Source organism: Ailuropoda melanoleuca, chromosome 5 (assembly GCF_002007445.2).
Source record: "Ailuropoda melanoleuca isolate Jingjing chromosome 5, ASM200744v2, whole genome shotgun sequence".
Lineage (NCBI taxonomy): Eukaryota > Metazoa > Chordata > Mammalia > Carnivora > Ursidae > Ailuropoda > Ailuropoda melanoleuca.
The window spans coordinates 34,371,053-34,384,836 of record NC_048222.1 but is presented as its reverse complement, the minus strand read 5'-3'; the positions used below and the strand labels follow the sequence as shown (position 1 = coordinate 34,384,836).

General features: G+C 42.0%; 1 protein-coding gene across 6 annotated transcripts in view; it reads left to right on the top strand.

Moving 5' to 3' along the window:
- Positions 1-259: 259 nt before the first annotated feature.
- The window catches only part of KIF6 (kinesin family member 6), a 465,947-nt gene continuing 452,422 nt past the window's right edge, over positions 260-13,784 (top strand). For 5 of the 6 annotated variants that reach the window (XM_034660659.1, XM_034660662.1, XM_034660661.1 and 2 more), the window contains exons 1-3: positions 260-423; positions 4,625-4,734; positions 9,982-10,056. In XM_034660659.1, the coding sequence (XP_034516550.1) occupies positions 358-423; positions 4,625-4,734; positions 9,982-10,056 (251 nt within the window). In that variant the 5' untranslated portion in view covers positions 260-357. The remainder of the gene's footprint in view (positions 424-4,624; positions 4,735-9,981; positions 10,057-13,784) is intronic. The other variant, XM_034660660.1, reaches the window with a different exon arrangement.

Sequence of the window (13,784 nt, the reverse complement as noted above, 5' to 3'; positions counted from 1 at the left end):
GGTCAGGGCATGGTGGTTGTCACCCCACTAACCACTATGTAGGCCAGCTGTGGAGCTAAACCTGGCGCCCAGACCTCTACCCCGCGAGCGCACAGCGTTCTCCGCTCGGCCCCGCCCTTCCCCCCCTCCCCTCCACCAGTTACTGTTGCTAAGGCTGCGGCTGGCCGGAAGTGGTGGCAGTCAGAAGTTTTGGGAGCCAGATCCTGAGAGAGGTCAAGGGTCAGTGCNGCGGTGCTCCTTGGGTAGTGTCCGTAGTTACTGTTGCTAAGGCTGCGGCTGGCCGGAAGTGGTGGCAGTCAGAAGTTTTGGGAGCCAGATCCTGAGAGAGGTCAAGGGTCAGTGCAGAGCCGGGAGGAGATGGTGAAGCAGACCATACAGGTTTTCGCGAGGGTGAAGCCCACCGCCCGGAAGCAGCCACAAGGGGTACGGGCAGCGAGGGCGCTGGCGCGGTGGGGCCTCCCAGGGGAGGGACGGCACGCTGGGCCCTAGACTGAGGGGGGCGGCTCGGCGCAGGGCGCGGCATGGCGCCCCGAGCCCCGCACACTGTCTTGAGGCGACCGGGCGGCCACGCAGACAGCCGGGCCACGCCCGCGGGGCAGGGCCCGCTGGCGCGGACGCTGTGCACAGAGCCGCACACCGGTGCCCGAGCACACGTGTTCACGCAGGGGCCGACGCGTGCGTGTGTGCGTGTGTGCGCGCCCACGGGGGCCACGCGTCAGCTTGCACCCCTCTCGCACCTTCCTGGGAAGCGCTCACACAGCTGTGCGCACTCTGCACACAGATGAGCCCGAACCTGTGCTGCTCACTTGGGCGGAACGTGCCAGCAAAAGATGCGTGTCCGCACACGTCTGAGATGATACAGATAGTGTAGGTAGACACACAAACTAAAAACACGCCACTGTGGCTCTGTGCGGAGCGGGCCTTTAGGAATTTGTTGCCTGACTACATCGGCCTTGTACGACGCAAACATGAACCTTTGACATACTTTTTGCAGATATACAGATTTATGCATCCCGAAGATTTTGTGTGTGTGTGTGTGTGTGTGTGTATGCTTTTCATTCAGAAAATACTGATGCATAAGACAAACCTCTACAGCGTGGAGCATTTACTAGGTGCCGCCTCTAGTGTGCTAAAGTCAGTTTAAGACCTTGCCCTCCCCGTGAGAAGAGAGACTTGCTGTACTTCTTAAATGTTTCAAAACGTGTTTTTTTCCTCCCTAGAAAGAGCATAGTCCTTACCACTTAGGTATTTTGTCTACATTATCTCTGATTCTCAGGAGAACTCTGCAAGGTTGATGTCATTTTCCTCATTTTGTAGATGAGGAAACTGAGTCTCAGGTGAAATGATGCCATCAAGCCATCCACCCAGTGAGTGGCAGAACCCAGATTTTAATGAAGGGTTTTTTATTCTAAAGTTCTTGGCTCTTCAAACCAAACTTTTTTCCTCCCAAAGCGAGGACTTAAGTAAGGGCAGTCTGGGTCTTACTCATGAGTGCGTGGAATGGGTATATTATTAATAATATTTTATATCCCATATCTACAATGTGAATATATGTAACATCATAGTATATTATAACGTAGCATTTCCCTCATGTTATTTACGTAGTTGAAACAAGAATATGGCATCTTTGTCATCATCACCATCAGAAGTTTTTTTACTCATGGACTACTTGAGAATAAGATGCATGAGAAGACTCCAAAGAAAATACTTTTTTTTTTTTTTAAAGGAATGAAACAGTGTAGAACCATGGATATCTTCCCGTTTTCTCTCCTCTTATATTCACTTATGAGAAGGTTTTTAAAGCGCATCATATATACCAAGTGTTTTATATGTAAAATCCTTCCGTACCTCTTCAGATTCTTAGTCAAAAATATTGAGCTTTTCTACATAGACTTAGCAGTGGGAAGCAGGTGCTTGGATTTGGTAATATTGGAGGATTGGTTGTCGAGGGGGTAGGGGGAAGATAGGGAGTCGGAGAATCCTGGGTATAATTTTGAACTTTCTCTTTTCTTAAAGTGCAGTGTTTGCATATTTTACTGTGCCTTCTTTTGCTTTTCTTTGGTGAGATTCTGTAGGGTGGATTGTTTGATACTCCAGGGAGTATTTTTAGGTCCTACTATATTTTTATAATGGCAGATTCTTACCAAGATGCAACATTATGCCACATACATAAAAATAAGAGAACACGGCTGAACACATTTTGAGTTACTGTATCCCTGCTCTCCCTTAGAAATCCCACTTTTATCACCCTATCTTCTTGCTCCTGGGATATGTTATGGTTGTTTTTTTGCTGTAACATTCAACCAGGAGTGATTCGAAGGCATTTTTCTTTTTTTTTTTCCCTTAAGATTTATTTGAGAGAGAGAGAGAGACCAAGAGAGAGGAGCAGAGGGAGAAGCAGTCTCCTCACTGAGCAGGGAGCCTGATGTGGGGCTTGATCCCAGGACTCTAAGATCATGACCTGAGCTGAAGGCAGATGCTTAACTGACTGAGCCACCCAGGCACCCCTGTATTTTTCTTTCTTTCCTCTTCATTTTGTGGTTGTATTACTTCATTAGTCTTATTCCTTAAGGCACTATAAAGTAAGTTATAATAATCTATAGAGTGGTAACTTAGAAGATGCATAAGACAAACCTCTGATAATTTCAGCAATGGCCATGCTTTTCATTTGTATGGTGCTCAGTACATTTCAAAACATGTTCATATTCATCCTCATATTTCTTATAATTGTCTTCTGGGTCTAAAAACTCCCCACTGTGTCTCAAATAAATATTGTTTGACTAAAGGTAAAGAGTCAGTCTATTAAACTAAACAAGCTTTCTGGTTGAGAGGGACTTTTCTTAATGCCTCAAAGAATGGCTTAATAAGCGAGGTAGAGGGTCAGTGTTCTTACTGTAGTCGATGATCCTTTCTGTCTTCTGAGCACTGAGTGTTACAGAATTTTTTAGAACATGTGACTCGCATTAAAAGGAGTACCTCACTCTTGTATGTTTCATGTCTTACACACCCCTTTCACTCACCTGTCTAGCCATTAACTTTTTTTTTTAGTGTAGTGCCCTACAGGATATAATTTTTAAATGTCTCTTGAGAAAACCTAGCCACGGAAAGTCTCAGACCTGATGCCATTACTTTCTACAAATAATTTTATTTTACAGGATGACTTTTCTGCATGAATTCTTCACATTTTAAGTGAGAGGCTCAATAAAAATCTGCTTAGGAAAATTATTTACTTTAGGGAGATTTAGGTAAGCTTTACTTGTTTAAGAATATGACTTTTCCCCCATAATCAAGCATCTAAATGAGTCTTAAACAGGAAGTATTGCCTGTTAGAAAGACTTTTATTTCCTGGTGAAAGACAAGAAGCCTTTTTTTAAAAAAAAAACAAACCCTCTAAATCTAATGACTAACATTTTTTATGGTGCATTACAAAATGCTTCCATTTCCATGACATCATTTATCCCCACAGCAAACTTGTAAGGGGGGCAGTTCTGTTTTCCTCATTTTATGTATAAAGGAACTGAGATTCTGAACGTGGTGGCTGGTCACACAGCTGGTACGTTGAGCTCAGTGTTGGACCCAAGTCTTTGGGTACCGAGTCTTATGCTATTCTTTATTCCACGTGATCTCTTTTTTATTTTTTTTAAAGATTTATTTATTTATTTATTTATTTATTTATTTATTTATTTATTTGACACAGAGAGAGACAGCCAGTGAGAGAGGGAACACAAGCAGGGGGAGTGGGAGAGGAAGAAGCAGGCTCCTAGGAAGGAGCCTGATGTGGGGCTCAATCCCAGAACACTGGGATCACGCCCTGAGCCAAAGGCAGACGCTTAAGGACTGCGCCACCCAGGCGCCCCCACGTGATCTCTTTATAGGCTTGAGTCTTAATTTTCCTGGCCAGTAAATAAAGAAGTAGGTAACCAAGAAGAGAATCAGAAACTTTGCAGTTGGAAGGGGGGTTGGTTAAGACCCCTTCATTTCCATATCAGTTTGGAGAGGTTAAGTGGTTTCTCCCAGGTCCCTTGCTAATTAGTGGCTGAGCTGGACAAGAATCTTGAAGATGACATCAAAGACATGAATTACATGTCTTTTGAAACCACATGTCTTTTATCAAATGCTTGAATATGTCTCATGGAAACTTGGGCTGCTTTGAATATAACTTGAATTAGAGCATTCTTGTGAGCTCTCTGAGAAGTCTCAGACCTAGTCCTTTGATCTGCTTCGGCCACTTTGTAAATGCTCAGAAATGTTTATTGGTCATAGAAGGATGTTAATTTCTGGTACTTAATTCCAAAGCAGTACTTAGATTAATGTCCTGCTTTCAGAACTATTAGTTTCTCCACAACAGAGACACTCAAATGCTCAAATTCGAGTACTAGATCATTCAAAGAGAATCTGAGCTTTGATAGAGCATTGATTTAGTTGTTACCTCTTTTTCTGTTCCATATATTTGTTAGAGTCTGTGCACAGTTCAAAGAGGAAAATTATCCAAATTATACTATGTTATGACTTATCTTGAGAATACAATTTTTTATACAATTACAATGCCTATCATAATAACTTGGTCATAATTCCAGCTGTAAGTTTACCGTGCTATATTCATTTGTTGTCTTCATATTTGCAGATTTATTCCATAGATGACGATGAAAAATTAACCGCTAGCCTGGAAATTATCTTACCTCGAGATTTGGCAGATGGATTTGTGAATAATAAGCGAGAAAGCTACAAATTTAAGTAAGTTCATCTTTAGCCTTTGTTTCTGCTTCACTATTGAACTAACTCTTGTAGTGCATTAATATCCACCGTGAAATCGTTAGTGCCATTTTGTGGGGGAGAATGTAGTGCGATTTTCTATCTCATCTAGTAGGTAGTTGTCTTTTCATCGCTGGGCCCGGAGTTGAAAAGAGGGTGTGTTTCTTTCCTTTTTCTTTTTTTTTTTTTTTTTTAAGATTTTATTTATTTATTTGACTGAGGGGGGTGTGGAGAGTGTGCACAAGCAGGTAGAGTGGCAGGCAGAGCGAGAGAGAAGCAGGCTCCCTGCTGAGCAGAGAGTGGGCTGAAGTGGGGTCATGACCTGACCTCAGGGCAGAAGCCCAACCAACTGCACCACCGTGGAGCCCCGAGGGTGTGTTTCTCTGTCCAAGATGCTCTCCCAAAACCCCAGCCTTTCTTTGTTACATCTGTTTATCTAGTGTTGTCCTTTTCCTACTTGGTCCACTATGATTTAGCTCTTACAGGAAGCTCAGTGTATGACTAAACTTTATTCAAGTTGAACTTAAGGTGTAATCTGTGTGCTGTATAGATGAGCTTTCTTTATAACATAAATGGTGTCTGGATCTCATATGCCCATATGCACACTGCATACCTCTTTTGTCTGATGTAGCGGCTGCTGGCCACAGGTAGGTCTTAAGCACTTAAAATGTAGCCAGCCTGAACCGGGATGTGCTTTAAGTGTGCTCTAACAGATCGAAGGTTTTTAAAGGCTTGGTGTGGGGGGGGGGGGAAAGAATGTAAAACATCTCAAGAATTTTTTCATACTGATTACATATTAAAATGATGAAGTTTGGGGTTATAGTGGATTAAAAATAGATTCTTAAAATAAATTTCACCTGTTTCTTTGTTTAAAAAAGTGGCTACTTGAAAATTTTAAATTACACATACACTCACATGTATGGATTGCATTATGTTTCTGTTGGACAGTGCTGAACTGTAGGGATCAGGTGAAACCTACCCAACAGCCACCCCTGGATTGTCATCAGTGCCTTTGGGCCAAATTCTTTTCTAGTAGCCAGGCCTTGAAATGAGGGATATGGGCTCCTTTATGCTGCCTTTTTTCTCTAGTTTCACTCTGTGCTGTTAATTTTCATCCCCACTTTTGACTTTTGAAGAATTTTGAGCCCAAGTTAAAGCCATATTTGATCTCTGCTTACATTTAGGTAGTGGATTTCTGGGTCCCATGGAAGGAATCCTAATGCTGTCTTGCATTTCTTTCTAGGCTGTTTTGCTTGGGCCCTGTTTTCATTATGTTTCTGTGCTCACCCTTTGGATAAAACCAACCCAGATATTTTTTTATGGTTCTCTCTCAAATTCTTTTATTTATTTATTTATTTATTTATTTAATTATTTATGTCTCATAAAAATTCTCTTTGGTCTTGACAGTTTATCCTTTGTGTCTAAATTATCTATCTCCTCCCACCTCCACCCCATCTTCTTGTGTCTTCTTTTACTGTAAGCACATGGGGGATTGCTAGCACATGGCTGCATAGTGAGGTGGTCCTTACCCTGTCTTTCTGGCTCCCCATTGCCTTTCATTTTGTTCTTTAAGGAGTAGCTTTATGAAACAAGACTTACTTTTTCTGAAGCAGGCATTTTCCTAGTGGTGTAAGCATGCCACATACTTCAGTAGCTGTGACTTCATGACAGCTGGGCGAGGCCAGTCTCTATAAAACCACAGTTTGCTGAAACATTTTATTCAGCGTGATTCTATATGATTGTTAGGAACAGTTGGCCATGTCTTTATCTATTGGCTTTTTCCAAAGTATTCTTTATATTATGTAGATAGAAACAGTACATTTAAACATATTCATTGAAAATGTGTTATTTGCTTACTTTAAATCTCTTACTCATTCTTTCTAAATCTCTGGATTAAAAATATTGGCTTTAGCCTTTTAAATAAATTAATAAGGTATTTAACTTATACCTATGTTCAGAGATAAATATTTCAGCATCTTAAGGGTGTTTACTCCCAAAAACATTCATTCATTCAATCAATAAATATTTATTGACCATCCACTGTGTGCTGTTTTAATGGCTAGGAACATAGCAGGGAATGCAACAAAGGTCCGGCTCTTATGGTGCTTACATTTTAGTGGGAGGAGGTAGATAGGCAGATCCTTAAGTACAGTGTATATCAGGAAGTGTTAAGTGCCACGGAGAAAAATTAGGCAGGCAAGGGGAATAAGGAGTGCCAGGAAGAGGGGCTGCAAAGGGGAGGGATGGAGTGTTTCATAGGGCAGTCAGGGAAGGCGTCCGAGGAGGGTGATATTTGAGCAAAGGCTTAAAGAAGGTGAGGAAGTTAGACATTCAGATATTTGAGGGATTGGGATTCCAGGCCAAGGAAAAACCAAGAGCAAGTCCCAGAGTTGGGAAAGTGCTATCATGTCTGAGGAAGAGTAAAGGGGTCTGTGTGCCTGGAGAAGAAGAAGGTTAAAGGAGCAGCTGAGCGATCAGATCGTAGGGAGACTTAGACGTCATTGTAAGGATGGTTTTGGGGAAGAAGTCATTGTAAGCTTTTTCCTCCCAGTGTTATGGGAAGGTAATGGAGGATTTTGACCAGAAGAATGAATTTCACTTATGTTTTAGCAGGACCATTTGTCCTGGCACGTGGAAAATAGACTGTAAGAGCAGTCTGTTTCAGGGGAGACCAGGGAAGAAATTATGGTAGCTTGGGCCGGGGTAGTAGCAGGTAGAAATGTTGAGGAATAGTTGGATTCTCGATGCATTTTGAAGGTCAGAGCTGACAGAGTTAGTGGATGGGTGGGATATAGAGTGTAATGGAGAGAGGGAGGGAGAGAGAGAGAGAGAGAGCGCGCGTGCAGAGTCAGGATGCCCTAAGGGCTTTGGGCTGAATGTTTAGAAGGATGGAGTTGTCATGTACGAGGATGCAGAAGACCAGAAAGTACAGGTTCGAGGTGGGAAGAGGTTAGCATATGCCAAGTTCGAAGTGGACTTTAGAAAAAGCCTACACAATTTCCTAATAAATGAAAGGACCTCCTCAGAATCAGGACATCGTAGTTCCGTCTCAGGGCGTGTTCCTGATTAGCTCCAGGGCCATGAGTAAATTGCTTTATCTCCCTGGGCCTCAACTTCCTTCTCTGGATTTGACTGAACTCTTAACTCTCTGATTCTGCTTTGTCCTCCCATGGTTTTCAGAAGCTAGCTGATTATAATGACTTTTCGAATAACTATGTAACTACATTACATAAACTAAAATATTTTGGGATGGTGATATTTGGTCTTTAAGTACCATTGTATGATTTACTGAAACGTCTGCCATCTCTTGGGTTTATGTGGTGGTCGATGTAATTCCTATTACTTAGGGAGTTGGGAATGGCTGATGGATTCACTCAGGCATCGCCAGCCTGGTCAAAGAAGCAAAGCAGCCTTATCACCATCATCCTCAAAAGCACCGCTGAGTCTGTGCCCAGACGTCACAGTTGGTAGTGCTGTTAAGAGTGCTTGAGCGGCCAGGTCCCCTGTGTTATGTCAGCGTTCGTATCTAAGCCGTGATGGACCTACAGATTCTGAGGAGTGTTCTGGGCAAACCGGTAAATACTGCTAAGATATGATCTTGCTTACTAAATGACCTGGTCATCAGAAGGGGGAGTGAAGCATGAGAGACTATGGCCTCTGGGAAACAAACTGAGGGCTTCACAGGGGAGGGGGTGGGGGAATGGGATAGACTGGTGATGGGTAGTAAGGAGGGCACGTATTGCCTGGTGCACTGGGTGTTATATGCAACTAATGAATCATCGAACTTTACATCAGAAACCAGGGATGTACTGTATGGTGACTAACATAACATAATAAAAAATATTATTATAATTAAAAAAATAAAAAATTAAATTAAATTAAATTAAAACAAAAAACAACAAAAAAAACCTTAATGACCTGGTCCCCAGAGTGTCTGACAGCCTTTTTGTATAGTTCCATTATTTGCTTCTTCAAAAGGGAGATTGATAAGCTCTAAGGATCTTTGGAAGTTAATGTTGATTAAAGACCGCGAATTTCATTCCATTTTGTGTTTCCTACCCAGCTCCAGACATCCTTCTGAACTCATTTGTTGTGAAAATAGTCCCACATTTCATGTAGTCTCTACTTTAACAGAACATGCGTCTGACTCACTTGTGAGTCACAACCGAGACACATGGACCAGAAGTTCCCAAGCCACTCTGAAACCTGCTTAATATGCCTTCAGCGTGTTTGTTTTAAAGTTTTTGCTTTAATGCCACACCACCCCTATTTTTTATTTTGAAAAATTTTAAATATGCAGAAAAGGGGGAAGAATAATGCAGCAACCTCCCCTAGGCCCTTGGTGGGAGATTCACTGATTGTTAACATTTTGCCCTATATGCTTATGCTTCTCCTTCTTTCTCCCCCTTTCCCCCCTCTCCTCCTTTCCCTGCCCTTGTGTCTCCCTCTCCCTCTTACTTCTTTCATGATGTTTTAATGAGGGCCATTCCTGCCAGTAAGCGACTTACCACACTATAAAAGTTACCTTGGGTTTCCCACTGTGCCCGTGATCCCTTACTAAGCTCAGTCACAGTGCCATTGTGAGACAAGCAGCGTCGACACCCTTCCACCGCCCCATGGCCCTGGCCTTGCCAATCTGATAAAGACATCTCTTTGCAGGACAGGCCCAACTTGATTTACATTTTGACTTGATTCGCGATCAACCCAATGGGGCAAAACTACCCGGAGAATTAAGTGCCAGTACCAGGATGCAGCACCTATTGATGGAAAATCAACAATTTTAAAACCAAGTTCGATAATCATACATTTCACAGCTGCGTTCTGTCCTGACAGGGCAGACATCAGAAGTTCGCTGGCTTGTTTACATCCTGTTCTTGGGTTTCCATTTCACGCACTTATCTGGATTCGAATTTGATGCCAGTTGCAGACACTGTCCCCCTTGAGGGCTAAAGAACACACAGTTTATTATTTGGTTCAAAGCTGCTGCAGTTTTTCAGAGGGATTTATTGTGCAGATCTTGTCAAAGCAATACTGTTTACCCACCATTTGTATACAGGGGTACAACAGGGCAGTGTGGTTGGGACTACAGGGCAAACATTGTGTCAGGTTAGGTAAGCCCAGTGATGTAAATATGGGGTAATTTACAAAGCTTTCAGGAAAGAAAAAAGAAATTAATCCAATTGTATTTGAAGCTCAGCTTTTAAATAACTACCACTTTCATATTTGCAGATTTCAAAAGATTTTTGATCAGGGTGCAAACCAAGAGACCATTTTTGAAAACATTGCCAAACCTGTTGCTGAGAGGTAGGATTTCCTATATTTTGTTTGGTGGGTTGGTGGTTTTTCATCTTGTCCTCAATTTTCAGAGAACTGTGGTAATGTGCTCTGGCATGTCAATCGTATACTCATTGCTGTAGGGCATGCAATGATGCTGGTGTTAATAGCTTCTATTCATTTAGCTGTTTGTTTTAGATTTAGATTCTGTGCCTTAAAACAAAGCAGTGAGATAGAATAGCCATTATTACTCCCATTTTAAAGGCTGTGTATCTCTCTGAGGATAGGAGAGATTACGTGATGTTGCTCAGGATTGCATGGCTAGTGGTAATGGAGTCCTGGGTGGGGTACTCACCGTACTGTTAAGTCCAGGGCTCTTTCCTCGATCGATACAGCGTTTCCAACATCTGGTTAGAGGGATGAAGGCTGAGGTATGGGTGACACCTGGGAGGGCTACTAATGGCTGACCCAGCTCGACCTCACTGTAATAACTACTTTTCAAAGCTCGGCCCTTAGCATCTTGGTCCCTTGTGTTTCTACGTATTCAGATAGGTCCAGGCTAACGACTATTAGAACCAAACTTACACGAGAATACCAAATAAATCAGAATGCCATTTTATTAGTATATGTTGGCAAAAGTGTCTTTGGGACTAGACACTCAAGCCCTTTTGATCAACACACTCTCCTCTTCCAGGAAATCTATATGAGAAGTTGCCACTACGTAAGGTTTCTTTCTCATCCTGCTATCAGTTGGATGATTCTAATGACCTCATTATCTCCAAATACTCTTATCTTTATGATTAAAATGAAAAATGTTCAGGTAGTCCCCAACTTAGGATGGTTCAACTTAGGATTTTTCGACTTTAGGATGGTATGAAAGTGATAGGCATCCAGTAAAAATCCTATTTCGAATTTTGAATTTTGATCTTTTCCTGGGCTAGCGACTTGCAGCAGAGTATTCTCTTGTGGTGCTGGGGAGAGGCAGTGAGCACAGCTTCCAGCCAGCCACATGACCACAAGCGTCAGCAACTGATGCACATACACCCATTCTGTCCCCATGTACGCATTCTGTTTCTCACCATCGGTACCGTATTCAGTAAATTACATGAGGTATTCAATACTTTATTATAAAACAGGCTTTGTGGTGGATGATTTTACCCATCTGTAGGCTACTGTGAGGTTCAGAGCACACTGAAGGTGGGCTAGGCTAAGCTGTGATGTTCGCTAAGTTAGGTGTATTAAATGCATTTTCAGCTCGTGGTGGGTTTCTTGGACAGAACCGTATTATAAGTGGGGGAAGACCTGTATCTGTTAAATAAACCCATTTTTCTTTTTTTTTTTTTTTTTTTTTTTTTTTTTTTTTTTTTAAAAATTTTTTTTTTTTNGACAGAGATAGAGACAGCCAGCGAGAGAGGGAACACAAGCAGGGGGAGTGGGAGAGGAAGAAGCAGGCTCACAGCAGAGGAGCCCGATGTGGGGCTCGATCCCATAACGCCGGGATCACGCCCTGAGCCGAAGGCAGACGCTTAACCGCTGTGCCACCCAGGCGCCCCAATAAACCCATTTTTCAATTCCACTAGTCAGTGTACCCTTTTCCAAGACATTGCTGGAAACTCACAGTCACATTTTATCTCTAAAACTCTGTTTTCTGAATCCTACTCAAACTAAACCTTTCTCTTTAAATATAGTCTTCCTTGGGTGGAGTGCAATCGAGTAGGCTTCGGCTGTTTTATTTATAGTCACAATCCAATAACCTCTTAGGATTAAATTCGAGTCTCGTTGATTGCATGTCACACATCTCTAAAATTCTCTTCCTTTTAGTAGTCTCTTGGGTTATGTCATTTTTCAGTTAGTGACCTCATGTGTTTTATTTTGAAACTTCCTAAAATAATTCAGGGAGGGATCCTTAGTTTCTGTTTCACGGATGTCTGGTTTTTCCTCCCATTTCTAACGAGCTCTTCCATCTTGAGCCCACTTCCCTCTCCAGCTCTTACTGGGTCCTTGGCCTGTAATTGTCTCCTTCAGAAATCTGCATGGTGCCCTCTCGGCCGTGAGGTCTTGCTCGTATGTTACCTTCTCAGTAAGGCCTTCGTTTATTAACTGCACTTGAAATTGCACTCCCTTTCACCCTTCCCTGTTTTATTTTAGTTTTTTTTTTTTTTTTTTTTTTTTTAGCACTTATCACCATCCGACACACTGTATAGTTTGGTTTATTAGTGTTTTGGTCTGTCTTCCACTAGAACAAAAGCTCCACAAAGGCTGGGATTTGTTTTGTTCACTGACCTGACAATGACACCCAACCTGATGATGACAAGATTTCAAGAATGACAGGCATTTTTATCCAGGCTGCTCAAGTGTTCTTATGGATCCTATCTTTTGTCAGTAGGAAACATTTCTCTTTGTTGTTGTTGTTTTTTTTTAGGAGATGGAGAGAGAGTGGAGGGGGGTGGGGGCGGTGATGGGAGGGGCCGGAGGGGCAGAGGGAGAGGAAGATTGAAAATCTTTTTTTTTTTTAAAGATTTTATTCATTTATTCGACAGAGATAGAGACAGCCAGCGAGAGAGGGAACACAAGCAGGGGGAGTGGGAGAGGAAGAAGCAGGCTCATAGCGGAAGAGCCTGATGTGGGGCTCGATCCCATAATGCCGGGATCACGCCCTGAGCTGAAGGCAGACGCTTAACCGCTGTGCCACCCAGGCGCCCGGAAGATTGAAAATCTTAAGCAGGCTCCATACCCAGCACAAGCCTGATGTGGGGCTCAATCTCTTGACCCTGAGATTATGACCTGACCTGAAATCAAGAGTTGGAAGCTTACCTGACTGAGTCATCCAGGCGCCCCTCTTTGTCCTTTTAGACTTTTTTCCTTATATCCCATTTTTCCTGAAACTATTTTTGCTATTTTTTTTTTCTGTTTGCCCTTATCTGGTGTATCTTTCTCCATCTCTTAATTCAACCTCCCTATAACATTTTAAGTATGGCCTAAATAAAATATAGCTGGCTTTCTCCTTTTCAGCCACACTCAGCGTCCCTGATCTTTAACTGGGTATTGTGACCTGACATATTTATTATGATTATGATAATGATAATGATGTTTATAGCTATTCTTCCTATCTTATTTTTCCTTTCACCATATTTTGTTTTTTTCCTTTGTTGCTGTTTGTTGATTTGACTGTACTTGTTGCTGCTATTGCTGCTTTCCATTTTCTCCCTCACATTGTACTTCAGCAGCCCCAGTGTAGTTTAAGTTCAGTATTTAAACTCATTTGTATTTTTTTCTCACTGTCTAAAGTTTCTACCTCTATCTGTTTCTCACTTTGCACACTTTTACTTTGCCTTTTCTACCCCTGTCATTTCCAGTCTTGAGACCAACTGATAACTGCATTCTGGATTGTTGTTAATCATTTTTATTAATAGCATTTATTTAAATTTATCTCTGAGTTAATATTTATTACTTCGCTCATCACTGTTCCTTATACTCTTGTCTACTTCTTGGATTCCTTTTGAATTTTGCTGGTCATCATCCTTTAATAAATTTTTTAGAGAGCTGAAGACTGGGGAACTTCTGGAAGCTTTTCATCCCCCTTCACAGTTAAGTGGAATTTGACTGGGTATCTCTCATAACTGAAAATACGGCACTATTGCCCCTTCGCTTGCAGTGTTGCTGAAAAGATGTCATTGTCAACCTGGATCTTATTTCTTCATAGGAAATGCTTTTTTTTCCTTTCTGGAAGCTTTTAGGATTTTTTGATTTTGTTTTTT